The 19,967-nt window shown below is 34.0% G+C and overlaps 1 protein-coding gene and 1 long non-coding RNA gene across 2 annotated transcripts; one reads left to right on the top strand and one right to left on the bottom strand.

The window, feature by feature from the left end:
- Window positions 1-350: 350 nt before the first annotated feature.
- Window positions 351-2,360, top strand: LOC129727791 (cytochrome P450 4C1-like). The gene is made up of 3 exons (XM_055685973.1): window positions 351-1,021; window positions 1,083-1,209; window positions 1,266-2,360. The coding sequence occupies exons 1-3, from the start codon at window positions 405-407 to the stop codon at window positions 2,010-2,012; spliced, it is 1,491 nt and encodes a 496-aa protein (XP_055541948.1). The 5' UTR covers window positions 351-404; the 3' UTR covers window positions 2,013-2,360.
- A 5,834-nt stretch (window positions 2,361-8,194) lies between these two features.
- Window positions 8,195-12,853, bottom strand: LOC129727794 (uncharacterized). The gene is made up of 7 exons (XR_008728591.1): window positions 12,752-12,853; window positions 12,286-12,540; window positions 11,582-12,014; window positions 10,330-10,490; window positions 10,098-10,272; window positions 8,638-8,765; window positions 8,195-8,577 (listed from the first exon to the last, which is right to left on the bottom strand). It is a non-coding gene; the product is annotated as an uncharacterized LOC129727794 (long non-coding RNA).
- Window positions 12,854-19,967: the final 7,114 nt, after the last annotated feature.

The following is a 19,967-nucleotide window of genomic DNA, read 5'->3' as shown; positions in this document are numbered from 1 at the left end:
AAAAAGCTACCCAATGATTTCTAATTCTCTCTCCGTTACACTAACGGAATAAACTTCTCATCATGAAACATCTCACATCGCAGCACATAGGGTGGATTTGGATGTATTGTTTCGCTGCTCAATATGTGCTCCATTCAAATTAAAAGAAAATAAAAATGCACAATTGTTCGAAATAACCCATTTGAATCGCATACATATAACAACGTTAAAAGCTGGCGCTATTATACTTTTTTGAAACTAAATACGGCACCCTAGGCAAGGTTTTCCAACAACAACAACTCAATCTTATCACGCTCAGTTATAAAAGCAAGCCGGTCTCTAATGGAAGCTTTTAGTACGTCTCTTTCGAGTATCGTTGCAACTGCAGTTTCTTTCACACTGCCCGATTGCTATTCGTACGCGCCATGGCCGATTTGCTACTCATTTGTTCCATATTTTTCGCCTGCGTTTATTATTTCACCTATCATCGTTCGCGAAAACGCCTATACGAGCTAGCTGCGAAAATACCTGGGCCGTTCGATTGGCCTCTGATAGGCAGTGTACATCTGGGCATCCGCTACAAACCGCAAGAGTTGTTCGACTATATGCTGCAGCATCTGCATACAATAGAAACACCAGTTCGAGCATGGCTAGGACCTACACTTTTTGTCTTTTTTGACCGACCAGAACACATAGCAGTGATTTTGAACTCTCCAAGCTGTGTCAAACGATCATACTATTACAAATTTTTCCGATTTGAAAAAGGCCTGTTGAGTGCTGAACCACAACTCTGGCGATTGTTGCGCAAACGATTGAATCCTAGTTTTTCTTCAACGATTATCAATCAGTTCGTGCCCATTTTTAACAAACGGGCAGATAAATTAGTGCAGACCTTGGATAAATTCGTCGGCCGGGAAGCGTTTGATATGCTACCGAAGGCAAGCTCTTATACATTATCCTCAACGCTACTAACTTTGCTCGGAGCTAACGTGCGTGTCGATAATAACGATTATCTAGAGCAGTTTGCGGACAATTCAATGAAGTGATATATTTATTCGATGGTCTACAAATGAAATAATAATCAGCAGTACTTATTTTTACAGAATGTTTTTGTTGATGTGGCGTAGAATATATAAACCTTGGATTCATCTAGATTTCACCTACCAGTTAACAAGTAACTTTAGAAAGGAACAGAACCACCTACGGAAACTAAGAGATCTTTCGTACGAGGTAAAAATGATAGTTACATAAAAAATCTCAGAAAGATAGAAGAACATATTTTGTAGGTTTACTACCAACGCCAGTCAATAAAATCTACACAAAAGATAGACCAGTCAGAAGACGTCCCCAATCAAAAAGAAATACTAATCGAGCGGTTGGAAAGCATGACGACTATAACACACGAAATCGATGAAGAAATTTTGATGACCAACATCGATACCTTTCTATTCGCCAGTAATGACACAACGTCTTTTGCTATTGCAACTACCCTACTCATGATGGCTATGCACCCGGAAGTGCAAGATCGTGCTTATCAGGAAGTCATAGCAGTGATTCCTCAAGACGGTTACATTACTACCGGGGATCTTGCCTCGTTAGAGTATCTGGAAATGGTAATCAAGGAATCACTGCGACTTATACCGGTTGTAGCCATACTTGGAAAGATTTGTGAGCAAGAACTGCAGATTGGCGAGTGGACCATACCGGTTGGAGCGGAAGTAAACATACCCATCTTCAAACTGCACCGAGATAAAACTATTTGGGGAGAGCGTTCGGATGAATTCGATCCAGATAACTTTCTCCCGGAACGATGCTCCCAGAGGCATCCTTACGCTTACATTCCATTTAGTGCGGGGATCCGAAACTGCATCGGAATGAGGTACGCCTGGATTTCGCTGAAAATAGTACTAGCGAAACTAATCAAGCAATACAAATTTACAACGGCATTGACATTGAAAGATCTCAAATTCCAAGCATCCATTGTGCTCGTGATCACCAATGGGCACATGATGCGGATTGAACGTAGAGCATAGATTCGAACTCTGTTTGGGAACCAACTCTCTAGTTACTAGAGAGTGCAATTAGCTGTAATAGAACAAGGAACTTGTGGAATAATTAGAAAATAAAGATGATTGGTATATAATTGCGTGCCATGTAAGATTAGTTGGGATTCAATAGGCCGCAGTTTACTTCTGAGCACACGCTTAAGTAGTTTCAGTCGTGTGGCGCCGGTCATGTCTACAGCAGCTTAATGTTTAGAAGAAAGAGAGTTTTGAAACACTTTTTTCATCGAATGACTTTGCTTACAGTAATTGTCACATTCATTTGTTGCCGCATAAATAAATACGCATAATTTTTTAATAAACAAGTAGAGCACCTCGTTTAAATTTATTCGCATGTGCCCCAATAATAAAAAAAAAACTTTTAACAAATTTCTCACAGGCGAAATTTCATATTGGGTAAACTACACTGTTGACCACTTTGCTTCCGTCGGTTCTCTGCAAAATTAAAACCTAGCAACACACATTTTGACAAATTACATCGACTTTGGCAAGTTGCGTATTTCAGTATATTAAGTGTAAAAAATCCATGATTTCAACATGTAAAAGTATTCCTAAGCTTAATGTTATAAATTATAACATTAAATTATTATAAATTGTTATTCTTAGTGTGATTGTTTTCCATTTGGTCTCTTCCTACGGATGTGTACGGCATTCGTACAAAATTTTATATGCTGCAATGTGTCCCAAAAAAATACACCATGCCGTCCGTTCGTTAGTGTCTGCAGCTGACCCGTCCGCTTGTGTACGGCCTTTGTAACAAAATATTATTGAGTATGTGATAGTTCATCCATAGTCCTACGTCCTGCTTGCAATTGAGTTTTTCTACACAAAGCCTTTCTATCCTTTAATTTTCTAAAATATATGCTTTCTCTCATAAAGTTTTAAAAGTCATCATTGATGAATATTATATATGTTGGAAAATTGGTGAGTTCGATTTAACGGATGTCTTCAGCAATGCTGTGGAAAGTGAAATTATGATTCTAGAAAAAAATATGCACTGTGAAAAAAGTTATCTTCGATTGAAAAAATAGGAAGTGCATTTTTATTTTGTTTGTCTACAAAATAAACTCAACGACTTTCGGAATCGACTGTCAAAAAAAGTTGTGAATATAGTTCATCAAAAATATTACAATTTATTTTTAGATGCGTATCACAATACTGTACAACAATCATTTACAGATGTTTTTTAGACCAGCAAATTTTGGAACAGCATAGCCTCATATTGTGGTGAAGCGGCCGTGTAACAAGAAAATGCGTCGCTTTAATTGATTCTGGAATGAAATTCTGATGATTTGAAATAAAATACTTAACAGCGAAAGCAAACTCGTTTAAAAGTCAATCTTATTAAAGTGTGTTGAGAGGTCATAAATATTGCTGGATACAAGTTATAGGGGAACTGCTCCATTATTAATCTCAAACCAATATTCACGAAGCATGCACGAATTAAACATCAAATTTTCTCGAAATCATTGAGCAAATAAACTAAATATGCTTGCGTGCCCTTATGAAATCGTTTAGCATTGTATATTTAGTGAAATTAGCTAGATTTATCCTGAATTTTGTAAAACAAACCATTTTTCACAACGCTTCCATATCCATCTCAAAACTTGAATCACTGCTCAATTAATCATCTCACGACGCCCCCATATTCATCATACTGTTAATCATGAATAAATCACTCTATCATGAATGAATCACTATATCATGAATGAACGTAGCCGCAGCCCGTCGTAGTAGGTTACCTAGATATCCGCTGTAGTTCTTCACGTGTAAAATTGGTAACCTAGATAACCACTGCAGTGCTGTCGATTTATGTCAATTATGTCGGAATGATTTAACATTTTCAGTATGATTTTTTCGTATTAACAGAAACTGATTTGGCAACTTTTGATTTTCTTCAACAATGAAAACAGATGAAAATACATACAGTTGAAATTTAGGAATTGTAGAAATTCATCTCATATATTTCTGCTAATTCAAGCTTGATTTTGGAAATTTGAGTTGAAAATTTCAAAGATTGAAGTTTCCTTGGTGTAGTGAGTGATTTTGTTAAGTGATTAAAATGAAAATTGTTCTGCTAGTGATGAAAAAAACTTTGGTTGGCTGCTGAACGAGTCCCGTTGTAGCCGTATATAACAATGCGCGGATTTTGTTTTCTGAGGTAAGTGATTGAATTAAATCAGTTTTAGAGTGCAGATGCCCGATTATAATATCAAATTTAATGCTTTTAAGTGAGTTTTTGAGGATTATACTTTATGAGGAATCTAAAGTAAACTAAGAAGAATCCATTCCATGGATTAGCAGATTGGTTCAAGAAGAAAATATGCGTTTTTTCCTATTTTCAATTGTGTTTTTTTGTATGAGATGAATATATGGGCTGAGATGAATAATGGAGCAGTTCCCCTACATCTTTTGTTCCAACTTTACAGCTTTATATCCATTCTAACTAGGAGCTGCATCGAAAACTTGATCTTTTTTATATTGTACACCAATGTACCTAGTCAATGGTAGAATGTAGATGACAGCTGCGGAGCCAGCGCTACAATTCTATTGACACTAAAGGTCCAAGCACAATGGAAACGTTTGCGTTGCGTTGACGTTTATTTGACAGAATATGTATGGGCAACTGTCAAAAAACGCAAACGCAACGTATCGATTGTGCTTAAGCCTTAACAGATTCTGCCTAGTATTTTACACCAGCATCGTACCTCTAGACCAGCTGACAGACTTGGAAAGCAATTTCCACCTATTCTGAATGGCAAATGGCTAATGAACCAAACTAAACAGCCTTAAAAGAATATTCTACCCTTAGTTCAAATTCCGGCCAAGCAAACATTTTTTCGATCTTAAACAAGTTGCTTTTATCGCCGCACTAACCTCGTTCTAGTTCCCGCCATTAGTATTAACCAGATTATGAGGATATGCATTGCAGCTGGACATTGAATCAACTGATCGCCGCGCATTGACAATTTCAACCCAGTTGATCGGAAACTATCACCCTAGCGAATGCACGCTGCAATTCGAGATCTGAGTGAAGTTCCCAAACAACAATTGAAACATATTAAAAAAATAAATTGTGATCATTCGTTGCACTAATAACATTCCGAGGTTTTAAGAAACATTTTTTGTTACTACGATGAAATTGTAAAGAAACAAGCAACAACTAAAGTTGCATCGCTGCTTCAAAAAACTTTACATCAACAACGTCATTCGCGTGGTTGGATTTGTTGTTGAAATGTGTAAACGGCATTTGAAAACCTAACCTTCACTGAATCGATCTAGTGGGTGGAGCATATAGGTTGCCAACGTGATGCTTGCGAGATACACAAAACAAACACACAAAAATACAAAAAAGTTGCTGTCATGTTCTGAAGCCATGTAACAGCAACTTATGCTCGATCGTTCGCCTTATATTTGTTTTTGAGATGAGGTTATTTACGGCGTTGTAACTTTTGCGTACTTGGACTAGAAGTCGTCCAAAAAGTGTGGGTCTCTAAAGCGAAATGAGATATATTGCTCCGAATTTCATTACCACGCTGAGGTGCTGATGAATTGAAGAAGCAAAATTAAAAACTGATAATGATCATTGGCATGATAAGGGAAGCAAAATTTGAAACTGAGCCATAAACTTGCAAATGTTTCTACAGCAAATGACGTAAATAGTAGAAACGAGAAAATTGAATAGAAATTGACAACTGGAGTTGAATTCTCATCAAATTTCTGGAAATTATCAAAGATAAATCGCTATACAGATAATCTTTTTCCAATCTGACCATTTGCCATTTGACAATCTTACCACAACGCCATGTAGTTTCTATTGCGCCCTAGTTCGATGCATCTTCGTAGCTGAAATTTTAACATGCAGCATTTACCATTTCGTTATCAAATTCCATGCATAAGTTCATACACATTGCGGTTTCATTCTTGAAACTTGTGTTGAAACAACGAAAAAGTTGCAATTGACTCCACCTCCTGCGCTTTTTTTGTCATTGTATAAGAAACTGAGATGTAGCTGCAATTTAGTTTCGCATAAGAATTTGTTGCTGTGATGCACAAAGTTCATAATCGAAACATATTTTGCTGCTTGGGTTGGTATCGCCGTTAAAACCAAAGTGCATAACGCCAACAGAGAAGACCGAATTAAAAAAAATTATTAAATTGAAAAAAAAAGATAAGAAATCAATTTTAAGTGTACGTTGTGATCTGATTATCGGTAGTGTTTTCCATTAGATAAATATTTTCCATTAGTGTTTTTTTGTTTTAAATAAACTTTGTTGAACGAAGCAAAAGTTAATTGGGCTATCCCGATCTAGAGCAATCTGATCTGAGTAACTATTATAGGCGAAAAAGACATCCTTAGCTTTCACTTAATAACAATAAAATTGAAAGAGAAATGTTTCTGCAGGAACTGAACACATCACCACAACTGGTTCTTTAAGCATATGAAACAGGTTTTAAGAAATCTAGCATACAGGATAACACAGTAAATTAAAAACAGACATGTTTCCATAATGTTTCAACATAAATACATTCTACCAAAAGACGCAAAAAATTTACAAAATCCATGACTTTTACTATCGAACAAATCTCTAGACTGTTGTTGAACCTATTTTGTAGTTTGACATCAAAGATTGATCTAATGTGCTCCTAATACTACCACTTTTTGATTTTTCTAAGAGAGGTTCAGGATTTACGATCACATTTTGTGAGAACTGTGAAGTGTTTTAATTTCTGGAGATACTTCAAGTGATTAATCCATTTAGAAGTGATATGAAGAACAGTCATTATCTTCGAAGAAATAGTAACAGATGCTTCTACTAGCAAGTTTGTTTAAGATGTCAATTTTCTATCTCTTATATTTGAGAAGATATAAAAGTTCACTCAAATCATACAACGTACTTTCCAAGTAACTTGTTTATTTGTGTTGATAGCGTTTTACAATCTTTATCAAATATATGAGCCCATAAGCATCGCACAGTTTCGTAGAAGGATAGATGCATTTTATCATGAGATTTATCACATGACGCAATCTAAAACAACACCCAACACAAACGGAGAACATTTTATTACTTTCTAGCAACATTTTATTACTATTTGTGTATAAGGACCGCGCCTTAGCCAAAAAAGGTAACAAACTAAAAGTAATAAAATATATGCAGCTACGCGCATGTATGTGTTTTTGCAGAGGAACATACAACCGAAAATCGCAATGCATGTGTTAGTGGAATTTCACTCACTGCATTTGTAGTGGTGCAACGTTCAGGTTCATTTCAGTCTTCTTCACTCATACATATGCAGAATCTCTCCGATAGGCGTTGCAGCCTCAAATGTCAAAATATTCATTCGCTTCATAGGGTGTTTTCTTTTTCCGGGCGTTTTATTATTGTTCCAGTTGAAAATCGAAATATCTCACGACTTTCGATATTTTATCTTATGCATAATGCGCTTAATGTCGCATCTAGTGCGCTCTATAGCGCCTCAGATGCACTTACCAGCGCACTAGATGCGACATTATGCGCATTGTGCATAAGGTAAAAAATTCGGAAGTCACCAGTCGTTATTTGATTTTCTAGAATAGAAAAAGCTGAATGCATGAGATAAAATGCATCCATTCTCTTAGTTTTAACATACTTCTTCGAAATAGCAACTATACACTGGTAAATAATTTAAAATGTTATTGCTTGAGTAAAAACAGAATTCAAGGTAGGCATGAAACATCAAACAACTTCCAAATGTCAGAATTTAAGTGACAGAACCCGAACTGAGTATTTGAGCAGATTTTTAAATAGTACGTAATCTGTTATGGAAATGACATGAATATGACTAGTATGACTGGGTATTACCACAAACAAAAGCCTTGAGTACAATGCCAAGCAAGATATGAACTACAAACGTTGGCTTCATAGACCGATAGGTCTAAGCTATAAACAAGAAGAGAAAAAAAAATACTACAAACATGAACGGTAAGCAGAAGCATGATAGCACTGATTGCTAGAGCTATTTTCTTATAATGAATCGAAAATACATGACGGCAGTAATAAATTTTACAAGATTCAGAAATAGAAAATACAACATTCAGGGTATTTTTCTATAAACCATCCTCCTTAGTGTTTTTATTTTATTCATAACAATGAACTACTTAAATACATGAAACTAAGTTTTCGACGAGCTACATAGGTTAACAATATATAAAAACTATCATCAGCGTTCTAAATCAGCTATTAAAGCTGTTGTTGTTGAATCGAAACGATCTCCACTATATGATATCTTATAAAAATGAAACTGTATAAACTTCAATACATTTTCGCATTCTTCTGCGTATTGCAGATGAAAGACTGAATGAAACTTGAACAAAAGGTCAATGGCAGATATAATATTGTTACATATAAACTTAATGCTATCCAGAATTACGACAATTTTTTTTCTAATGCTTGGCATCGTGCCCTTTCGGCACTATGAATGGCTGTACATTTTTTCCCATATTTCGAGCTTCAAGTCGTCGCGAAGCAATGGTCTCCTCTAACGTGGCCTCTGTCTGCAATTTGTAATGTTCAGAATCAACGGATTAAGAAATATAACCTTGAATATACATTACCGCCAGTATAGAAATAAAGGCCTGTCTACTTTGAAAAAGTGATGGCTTTGTGCGTTTCCTTCCTTTTTTGATAAAATGCTGACGGATTATTAAGGGTAATGCGTAAAACGATAGAAACATGGACGTCTCTGAAATAGTGGTTTCATGTTGTAATTATGATAGACTTTAAATATTATATAATTCTTATATTTCATACAGCTACTAAGACGCAGTACTGTATTAAGTATTTTTTTTTAAACTGAACTTGCTAGAGTTTTTGTCGCTTTTGAGTAATTCCACAAAATAAACGGACATACAATTAAATCGACCATTTTTGTTTTGCAGGAACTTTGCATAGATGTTTTTGTTGGCAAAAGATGCCATTTTGCGCTATTTGGTTTAATTTTTGAAACACGACTCATTTTCGAGAAGCTATTAAAAATGATATTTTGGAAAGGTATTGATGATTACAAATATTTCATAACCAAAACGGTTTGTTTGATCGGTGTGACGTGTTCGGCAAAGTTGTAGATAATAATTTCGTCTTTTCCAAGAAAAATATACCCAACAAATTATATTTTTAGTTTGAAAAAAAAAAGTTGAAAGAAAAATTATTCTGTAAAATAACCCATTTTGAATTTTTTTTTTCGTAAAAACTGCGAAAGATGACCTAAACATTTTTTTCGTGAGGCATATGTTTTTGGAAGGACAAAGTTTTTATCTACAACTTCGCCAAAGTCACTATACCCGTCAGACAAATCGTTTTGTCTGTAACACTGATCTCAATCTCCAATAGACCACTCTATGGAAAAATAAAAACATTTTTTGCAATTGAGACGGTTTGTTTAACTTGCGTAGTGTTTAAGGCAAAGTTGCAGATAATAGTTTTGTCCTTTAAAAGAAAACATACCCTGTAAAAAATATATTAAAATAAATTAAAAATACCTTTTTTTTCCTGATTTCTCCACGATCGGACAGCCTCCATTGCTTAGGTAATCTTTTGTAGTTTTTATAAAAAAAAACAGTTTTTTTAGAAAAAATAACTTTAATTTTTCTTTAAACTTTTTTTCAATAAACAATTTATTTTAGAGTGTATATTTTTTTCAAGGGCGAAATTATTATCTACAACTTTGTCAAAGACGCGTCAAACCGATCAAACCAACTGTTTTGGCACTAAAAATATTTGTAACCTCAAAATATCATTTTTGTAATCTCAAAATAGCAGTTTTTGATTTTCATAAATGATTTGTGTTCCAAAATATTAAAAAAAACAATAGCACAAAATGGCATATTTTGCCCACAGAAACGTTTATGCAAAGTTTTTGCCAATTCACAAACGACAATTAAAAAAATTGAAAATTTTGACATTTTTTGTGGAACTGCTCTCTTATAAAAAATTAAAAAAGTTTTGTTAAACACGTCTTGCGACTCGTCGTTATAAAAGAAAACCTTATAATTTGTCTATTTCACTCATTGCTTACCTGTAAGTTGAAAATTTTCTCCAAAAATCCAAGTCAAACTATTTAATAGCTCCGAGTCTTCTACAATAAATCTCTTATAATCCACGAATACTTTATTGAATCGATGAACGAAAGCAAGAGCTCGGTCCTCAATGCTAACATAATTGAGATGAATTCGTTTGAAGTCCACAGTTATCTGTGCAAAAGAACGTGAATAAATAAAAGAAACTTGTTATTAGATCGTTAATATTACTAATTCGTGCACATCTGCATAGTGAGTTAAGACATCCCATTCTTCGAACGCTAATTTTCCTGTGACGGACTGGAAACGTCGAAGAGGGTAGCTCGTATTCCATAAGTTCATTATTTCTTCCTTTTAGGTAAAACCGACTGTATTCAATTTGATCTTGGCAGCTGCGGGTTGAAATAAAAAATAATTGGTAAATTTGTTCCAATCAAAACAAATTCAAAACTGACTCATAATCATACTCAAAATCGTATCTAAAAAAGAATTTAACATTAAATTGTAATCAATTAGAAATAAAAATAAGATACAAAAAAAAAACAGAATCAAATTTAATAAAAAAAATTAAATTTGAAATAAATATTAAATTCAAAATTAAGATTAAAATAAAATTAAAATTAAATTCGAATTAAAATCAAAATAAGAAAAATATTGATAATAAAATTTAACAGAATCAAAATAAAATTAAAATATATAAAATGTTAAATCAAAGTACATTTTAACCAACACCAAATCAAAATTAGTAATAATATCAAAGTCAATATTAATAAAAATCGAAACTGAAATAGAAGTAAAATAAATTTTAAATAATATTAGAATTTTAATTGAAATTGAAATTTAATTTTAATTTCAATTATATATTTATTTTGAATATAAATGTTTGTTCTGCATATGAATTCAAACTAAAATTACCATTCAAACAAGAATAAACGTCAAATCAACACGCAAATCAAAATAATAATATATTAAAACTAATATTAGAAAAAATGTACTTAAGTGAAATTAAAATTAAATTGAATCTAATGTTTACATTAATTTCTTTTATTTTAAATTTAAATTAAATTTAAACTAATACACTACAGCCGCTTTTGACGCGGTTTTTGTAACGCGAGTTTCTTAAGCGGATTCCGGATTTCACACGTTTTTTAGGCGGCACGTATCCCCCGCGTAATAAGCGACTTTAGTGTATTTACATTCAATTTAAATTCTAATTTTTTTTTTTTCAAATGGTAATATCGATTATAATTTCAATTGAAATTACAATCAAAATTAAAATAAAACTAAAATTAACATAAAATAAAATTTGAATTATAATTGAAATTTAAATAATAATAAAACTTCAACAAAAACTTAATTGAATTAAAATGAAAAGAGAATAATAAGTAGTAAATTAAAATTTCAAATTCACTCGAATCTTAAATCCAAGAAATTCAAACAAATCTGCTAAATCAAAATTTTACATGTAGAGAAAGTAGTTTACCTAGGCATTGATCACGTTCATCCACACTTAAGAGGTTCCAGTGATCCTGAAATTGTGTTGTGTTTCCAGTCTGTTGTTCGATTACTGGAGCCGCTGCTGATGGATGTTTCACGCTTTTCTTGAATCTTGTATCGTGTTGTTGAACATATTTGTACCGAGTGTAAAGTAGCCCTCCGGCTGCTTGGTTTTGAGTTCTTGGAGTGTACCAAGTGCGAGGATCTTCCCTCGGCAATTGATTGCATATAATTTGTGCCATTTGAGTGAAATCCGAAGCGAAAATTTTTCCATTTTTCAAAACGAGGAAATATTCAACAACAGCATCTTTAATATATTTCCGGCATTCCGGTGTACAGATATTACTTTCATTGTTATTGTTGACAATGTCAAGGAATTTACGTCCTGATTCTGATCGCTCACAAATGCTTAGCAAACTCTGTTGGGAAAGATATACGAAATAATAATACGTTTTATTGATAATGCTCTTACACTCACTCTTCACTTGGAAGATTTTTTTTTATTGAAACACACTTTTTGAAAAATATTTTCACCGATACTTCAGCAACCCTTTTCTGAAGGATTAGGGAAAATATTGATCGTGAAGTGTGTTTTGTTATAAAAAAAAATTTCAGTGAAAAATGAGCGGTGAATGGGCACTGTACGATATCTCTTTATAAGCAAAAATATCTTAATATGTATGTACTCACTTCATGTGCGCAAATCGGCGCTGGTAAATTGGTTTGGCACTCTTTGTCTGCTACGATGTACTTTAAACATCGAAGGAAATCCATCCTGTCCCTCAAGTCTGGCAATATACATTGGAGCTCCCCGATGTTTGCTTTAAAGTACCAGAAATCTTCAAATTTTACTCCTGCATTTCCAAGATTTCCCTGAATACGAGCCAACCCGTGGCACTCGAGGGATTCTCGAGCCGCTTGATCTGCCATAGTCGTCACTGTAATCTGATAAACAAAAAATATCGATGTAAGGTATTTTTAAAATTTCTGCAAACAGAAGACGCCATTATGCCACTAGTCAGAAACGAAAACTTGCTCTGTGTCTCGAAATATCACACAATCAGACGGTTATTGAAACCGAACCGATATAAGTTTGGCAGATTTTTATTTCCTTGAAAACACAATAATAAATTTGGAAATGGAATCAAAAACTTACATGGATTTTCGAATGAAATATTTAATTGAACGCCGGCCACTGTTCAACTCACAAAATCATTTCACAGTTTACTCGTAAACGATCAGAGTTGCTATTCGACGTGAATATATGTTTTATAAATCGGCACAAGTTTTATAGTTGAAGCGATGAAAGAAAAGTTTAGTTTTTCTTTCACAGTTTTCAACATTGATTACATTCCCCTGCAAGAACGAAATGTTTGTGTTTTTCTTTAACGGACAGTATTAAGAAACCGCATTTTTGAGTTCAAGGAGCATATAAGTCTCGCATCAACATTTGCCGTATACATGATGGAGAACAAAATGTAGATGGCAGCTCTTGACACATTTTTTCTCTTTACCATTTGCGCACGGCGGGTATACTAACACACGTACACCAGATGAATCGGAGAAGAAACCGGTAATATGTGGTGCGATTCAAAAGTGATGTCTATTAGAGGTTAATGAAGGGGGTTGTTATAAATGATAGGTTGAATTTGAACGCTTTGTATCACAAAATTGACAATTGTTTACACTATGATTCGCACCGTAACGAATTGTGTATCTCATACAAGCCGTTATCAAGCTTTAACAGGGTATTGGTATTGTGGGTGAATCGAATTACGGAATATATGTTTAAAACCTGACATGTAAAACTAAAACAGCAAGTAGTATTTTTTTCAATCTTGAATTTACTTTTACCTTTTTTCGAAACTGTACAATCACTTCTTTGTTTCTGTTACTAAATCACTGAATCACAATATGCATCACAACACAGAAGACAATTTCGATTCGATATTTTTGCATCAATCCGGCGATTAACCACTTGTTAGTACAGTACGCGAAATCAAAAATTCATTCAAAAGGTTGTTCTTTTTCATCTGGTTCCACCGGTGACAGTACTTCTACTAGCTGCTGTTTTGTATAAATGAAGCCATCATATAACAAGGAATTCTTGGTCAATGTAGTTGTTACGGCCATCATGAGATAGTCGTGATTTCGAAACATGAGCAAAATATATGATAGTATGTGTTGTTACTTGACTGGGGATGAATGTTATTACTTTTTAAGTAACAAATTTATTGCTAAAGGGAGAATTTTATGGTATTACTTTTGAAGTAACAAGCAAAAATTTTGCGTGAAGACAATAATAGGTTTTTTATTATTTCTACGCTTCGTTGTCTTCTACATTGCTTGTTTCAAATTTCATTGACAAAGATTATGAATTTTCTGGAATTCTTAAGTGCGGCTACCAAGGAAATCGGAAACAAACAAATGAAGAAAACATCGAAAGGTAATAAATAAATGGTGTCTTACTCTAGATCAGCGATTCTCAACCTGGGGTACGCGTACCCCTGGGGGTACTTGGAAGCCTTCAGGGGGTACGCGAAAGAAAAATCAGTAATGGCGGACACAGCAATTTTTTATAATACTTTATTTGTTGTTCAATCTTGCTTTTAACGTGGAACGGGACGGAATCCGAGCATGGGATGACCGATGGTTTCCTCCAGCATACTACCGAACTTTTGGAATGCGTCATAAATTATCGTTTATTTTTCAACTGACCTGCAATTATTTATAGTTAAACTGCTGAACCAGCACCAGAGCACCTAATTCAATTACTTTGTTTTTGTGGTTTTACCGTAAAACCTTTCAACAAATACCGGTACAAAGCAGTCGCGTAACCACTCAAACTAAGTATTCTATTCTTTTAACACTGATAAACGTCACGATCGAAACTAATTTACACGAAAAATTGGCCGAAGTCGTCTAAAACTTGCCTATAAAGTGTAACGCCTCGAAAAATCCCGGTTTTTGCTCTTTTCTAGTTTCAAGTCAATTGTGTGTGTGTCAAGTTGTGCGACAGTGTTATTAGCACTATTAGCAGCAGGCTGCGCTGGCATATAAAAATGTTCAACCTGATGGTTGTGTGGAATTTTATGGCCTTTAAAAAAATAAAAATTGGGTAACCATGTCCTGTAACCTATAGTGAAATAATGCTTGGATTCCGTCCCGTTTTACCTTAAAACAAGACTGTAGCAATCAAATAAACCATAGTTCAATTTGAAACTTGAGCTAGACTACCAAAACATGATCTACCACCAAGCCAAGGGGTACAGTCGATATGAAAAATATCGCCAAGGGGTACGCGGACAAAAAAAGGTTGAGAACCGCTGCTCTGATGTCATATGTTAAACTTCGGCCAAAAATTCACATGTATTCGTTATAACTCTCTCCCACGACTATTAACATTTTTCCTCCCTGCTCCAAACTTGTACAATTCCTACGGGCTCACGTTTTCGCTAGAGATTGTAAATTCAGGAAGAGAAAAGTTATTCAAAAAACTACGAATTTTCATACGAAAGAATTTTCTGCAGTAAATTAAAGTGAAACCTCATTGAATCCACAAATGGCCGACTTCGAGTCACCACTTCAAGTTTTCAAAAGTACAAGACTCGGAAATACTCATTGCGTTCCCTGTGAAAATTCTATTTTATGTTTGCTTCACCACAGCAAACATAAAATAGCATTTTCACAGGGAACGCATTTACTATGTCTTGTGCTTTCGAAAATTCGAAGTGGTGACTCGGAGTCGACCATTTTTGGATTCAATGAGGTTTCACCTTAATCGACTCTATTGAACGAATGATTTTACAGGGCTTTTCGATTTCATTAACAGTCGTTTTCATCACTGCTCACCAAATTTACGCTCGATTTTCTCACGTTTTTTTTTAGTTTTTATTACGCTTCTTCGTCCTTAGTGCATCTGTATAGTTTAATGAACTCAATTCAATTGCTCACTTTCCTGGATAGGACAAAAATTGCCAATTGTAATTGAACATCGTTTATATTAATTTGAACATTCCATCCTTTTAAAATTCATCGCATTAGAGTATTCTTCGCATCGTTTCTTTTGTTTTGCTCGCCAAAAATAGAACTTATATATGAAGCATTCGAAAACGTTTGCAATCAAAAATGAAACATGATCTCATTTTTCGTAGCATTATAAAATTTAAAAAAAAATTAGAAGAAAAAATAAACCCGATTTTTCTAACCGGGACAGCCTTGACAAGCCACTAACCCATATTTATACTAGTTTTTGAAAATTGGTAATCCGTTTTCGTGTCTGTTGCATAGTGGTCCAGGAATGCAATCTACCGGAACGAAATTAGGAACTCCGGATTTTCTTTGTTTTCTGAGATAGTGTTTTCGACAATGTTCATGAGAATAACCAAGCAATATTTTTGTATGAAAATATTTGTACTAGACATGTACTAAACTAGTACTAAATTTTTCTCTTTATTTTTTTAATTCAGAAGGATGGTTTTTCACATAGTTTTTTTTTCACAACATATTCCAAAGTCACAACTATCCAAGAAGCCACAGTTTATAAAATATTGGTTTTTTTTTTTGACAAAATAAACAAAAAACTTCTATTTTTATTCTATCATTCTTACGCTCTCTATGAATTTCTAATTAAACATTTTTTGAACTCCGAACTTTGCCGCAGAAATGCTATGGTCTGTAGTTTTTGAGATATTAAAAACGAAAATGTTGATGATTTTTTTAATGTGTCATATCTCTATTAGCGCACAAAAGTGCAACATTAAACCTCTCAGGGCTGGAAGAATATTGAAATAGATGTATGCAGGCGAAAATTCAGCCCAAAACTCTTTGGAGTTTTCACTCCGTGAGTAATTTAGTATAATTCTACAAAATTAGAAAATAAATGTGCTATTTTGTTTCCAATATTATGCCAAATGTTTTCGAAGATGTTAAAGAGAATTAAATATGAATCTTTTGGTCTAAAAGTATGCATATGCACAGTTGTTTTATGAGTACCAAACTGTAGGGCAAATTGAAGTTTTGATTGATCTCATCTCTCAGTTGCTCACATAATAATACGTAATTTCTACTTCAAGGTCATTGGAGTAGACGCTATTTACGATTCATTGTTTACAAAATTGAAACACAAACACATGTAACGCACAATGCACAGTGGTCCAAGAATGCAATTTAGTGGAACAAAATTAATATCTCCGGATCCGGAACCGGAAGGAGAATTGAATATGAATGCTTTTTGTCTAAAAACGTGCATTTGTAGCACACGTAAACAATCTTGATGTGATCACAGTTGACATGGTTTAAAAATTGTACCTTGCATTCATGGTGACGTGTGAAAAATCGTTAAAAATCTGTCCACGAGGTATGTGGATGGCCCCCAACCTTCCCGGCCCATTGTTGCGTTTTTGAACGCTTCGGAGCACTTTGGCCCGGTAAAACCCACTGTTTTTCCTGTTGCGTTGACTCAGGAGTGTAGTAATGGATCCAGGCTTTATCCATGGTTATGAATCGGCGCAAAAACTCGGAAAACAATGACAAATTCTGCTGGGAAGTCCTAACACGAATTCGTTTTTGGTCCACTGTGACCAAACGCGGCACCCCTCGCGCGCATGGCTTCTTTATGCACAAAACTGAATGTACGATATTGCCAACGCGTTCCAATGAGTGACCCTACAGCATTAGCTCCCTCTCTCAATTTCACTTTGGGATCATTCAACATAATATCATGGATTTTTTCGACGTTTTAACTGTGCTCGTACGGGCACAACGAAACTCAATAAATCACTTATGAATCGTTCCAATCGATGAAGAAGTTCAGGAGAGACGGAATAAATCCATCAGGAATTATCGAGCATTTCACTCAAGAAAATTCAACCGCATCGTAAACATCGAAAATGTTTTCAAACGCCTTTAACTCACATCTTTCTTTGAATCATAGAACAAAAGAACATTTATTTGTTGAACTACCGAGTGAAGTTCAACATCTTTATAGTAGATGGAACATGAAGTTTAAAAATGAAGTTTGAATTTAAAACTAATACTTGAATTTCGAAGATAGTTTATAAAAAATGAAGAGGAATAGAAACAAATCATTCCTAAACAATGATCCCTTTAGTGTTATTGATTAGTATCTTAAAAAGTAGCTCATTTGAAAAAAAAAAATTTCATAAGACTGTTTACTACCAAGAGCTTTTTGATTCAAAATGACTCTCTGCATCGTTTAAAATCATCAGAATACAAATATTTTGAACAATGTTTAAATTAGAATTTTTATAAAAAAATGAATCTACCATAAAAAAAATACTTTTCATTTCTCCATCCTGGACTTTTTTTTAAAGTTGCGTATTAACGTCAAGTTTCTTTAAAAAAATTAAAAAAAATTCAACTCTTTTTTTTAAATTGAAATTTAATGTTTATTTTTAATTTTTTTTGGTCAAAAAAAATTTTTTTTTGTACAGTGTATATTTTTTATGGTGCATTTTTAATTCCCTACTACTTATTCTCAGACAGTTTTTCTATACAGCCAACGGTTTTTGAGCTACAATGCTTCAAATAAAACCTATGCCAGAAGACATACGCCCTTTTAGAATGTAACTCATGGGTGTAAAAAATCTCTCCACCTGTGAAAAATGCTCAGTTTGCTAAGCCAAATACGTGTGCAAAGTTTCATTCAAATCAAAAATGGTCGATATTCGACCATAGGTCATTTGGCGCGATCTTGCTCTACTGGCTTTTTTATCGCTGGATATGTGTAGTGCCCATTATTGTTGCGATGAGTTGGTATCAGACGATAAATAGATCGAGGTTATTTTCTTTCCTATCACGTAACATCTATTGCCCAACTTATGGAAGCGTCATGCAAAACATCAAATTATTATAAAAGGAACTTGCTTGACAAATAGGTTTAAAATTTTCTTACAATTATATTCACTTAACTGCGGAAGCAATCACAATCTTTTAATGAAATAAAATTTAAAATATATGTAATAGTGTTGATATGTTACCGTTTGTTGTGTGTCAGAACACACAATATGAATTCTGAATAATATTAGTAAATAATTAATTCATCACAAAATATCCGCCCTATTAAAAAAAAAACAAAAGAAACCCAAGTTATTTTTTAATCATTATTTTACGAAATTTCTTTTGATATTTAAGCTCAGACGTTGCAGTAGTTATGAACAAAGTGAACATAAAGGATGCTACATTTTGGTTATGGAAACTGTGTTAAATGTATCAGAGGATCTTGGAAGAAACTTGGGGTCATTTAAGACGACCAATTCATTGACAAAGATGACCTACCTTTGATTAAATAGAAGACATTACAGTAGAATACGAAGAAAAATGGCCCTGCAATAAGAGATTGATGGATAGCGGAATCGTGAGAATAGTTTCAGGAGAAGAAGAATCAAACGACAGATCGTTAGATGACATTGACGATGCTACTGTCAGTGAGTCGCCGATTGAAATCAATGTAAATGATGTCAATTATGCTAGTGAATCTTGCGTTCTTCAGTTCCCCATAAACAAGCAATAAATTCACCTAACTATGCTATAGAAAGGGCAGAACAGTACCAAATTGAAATTGAATTTATAATTGCAATGAGAAAAAATGCTATGGAAAAAAATATTAACCCTCTAGTGCTCAGTGCCGCATTTAGGCGGCCTTCAGTTAAACCTCTGAAAAGCTTCAATCAATACTTAAAAAATATTTATAAAGTTTAAGTGATTTTTTCGAAGTCCGTCTTAAAATTAGCTTGGGCACTAGCGGGTTAAAAACTTTTTTTTTATTCAATATAGGTTAAACTCATAATAAAAACTATTGAACTATCAGAGTGCGTTATTCTTATCGTTTCAGAATATCAATTATCTATATACGTGTTTTTGCGCAATTATAAGTCATTCAACGTTCAATAACCCTTCAAAACACGATAATGGTTAAACACTTTTTTTCAGAGTGGCGAAAAAATGTTCAAAACTAAATTCCCTGATTTTCCATGATATTCCCTGAAATATAACATTAATTTCCCTGATTGATTTCAGCATTCGGCACAAAAAAGTGCAACGTAGATCAACGCTACTCTAAAATCTCACTGGAGATTCACAAAATTCATTTAGAGCAAAATAAAATACACAATTCAAGGTCTTTTTTTTTACGTGGATTCAGGAGTTTACGCGTTTTTTACGCTGATTGCGGAATTTACACGGTAGGTTTTCGCAGATTGCAGAATTGCCTAAAAAGGCGGATTTCGGCCTTTCATTTCTCGTCAAACTTGGCTAACCAAAATTGCTCTAGTTGATTTTTCCTATTTTATTCCTATTTCTGAAACCTATCATGGGAGAGGAAAAAGTTGAGGCCGCTTTTGGTAGACATT

The sequence above is a fragment of the Wyeomyia smithii genome, chromosome 3 (assembly GCF_029784165.1).
Source record: "Wyeomyia smithii strain HCP4-BCI-WySm-NY-G18 chromosome 3, ASM2978416v1, whole genome shotgun sequence".
NCBI lineage: Eukaryota > Metazoa > Arthropoda > Insecta > Diptera > Culicidae > Wyeomyia > Wyeomyia smithii.
Note: the sequence above shows the minus strand (reverse complement) of the source record. Positions and strands in the feature narration are given on the sequence as shown.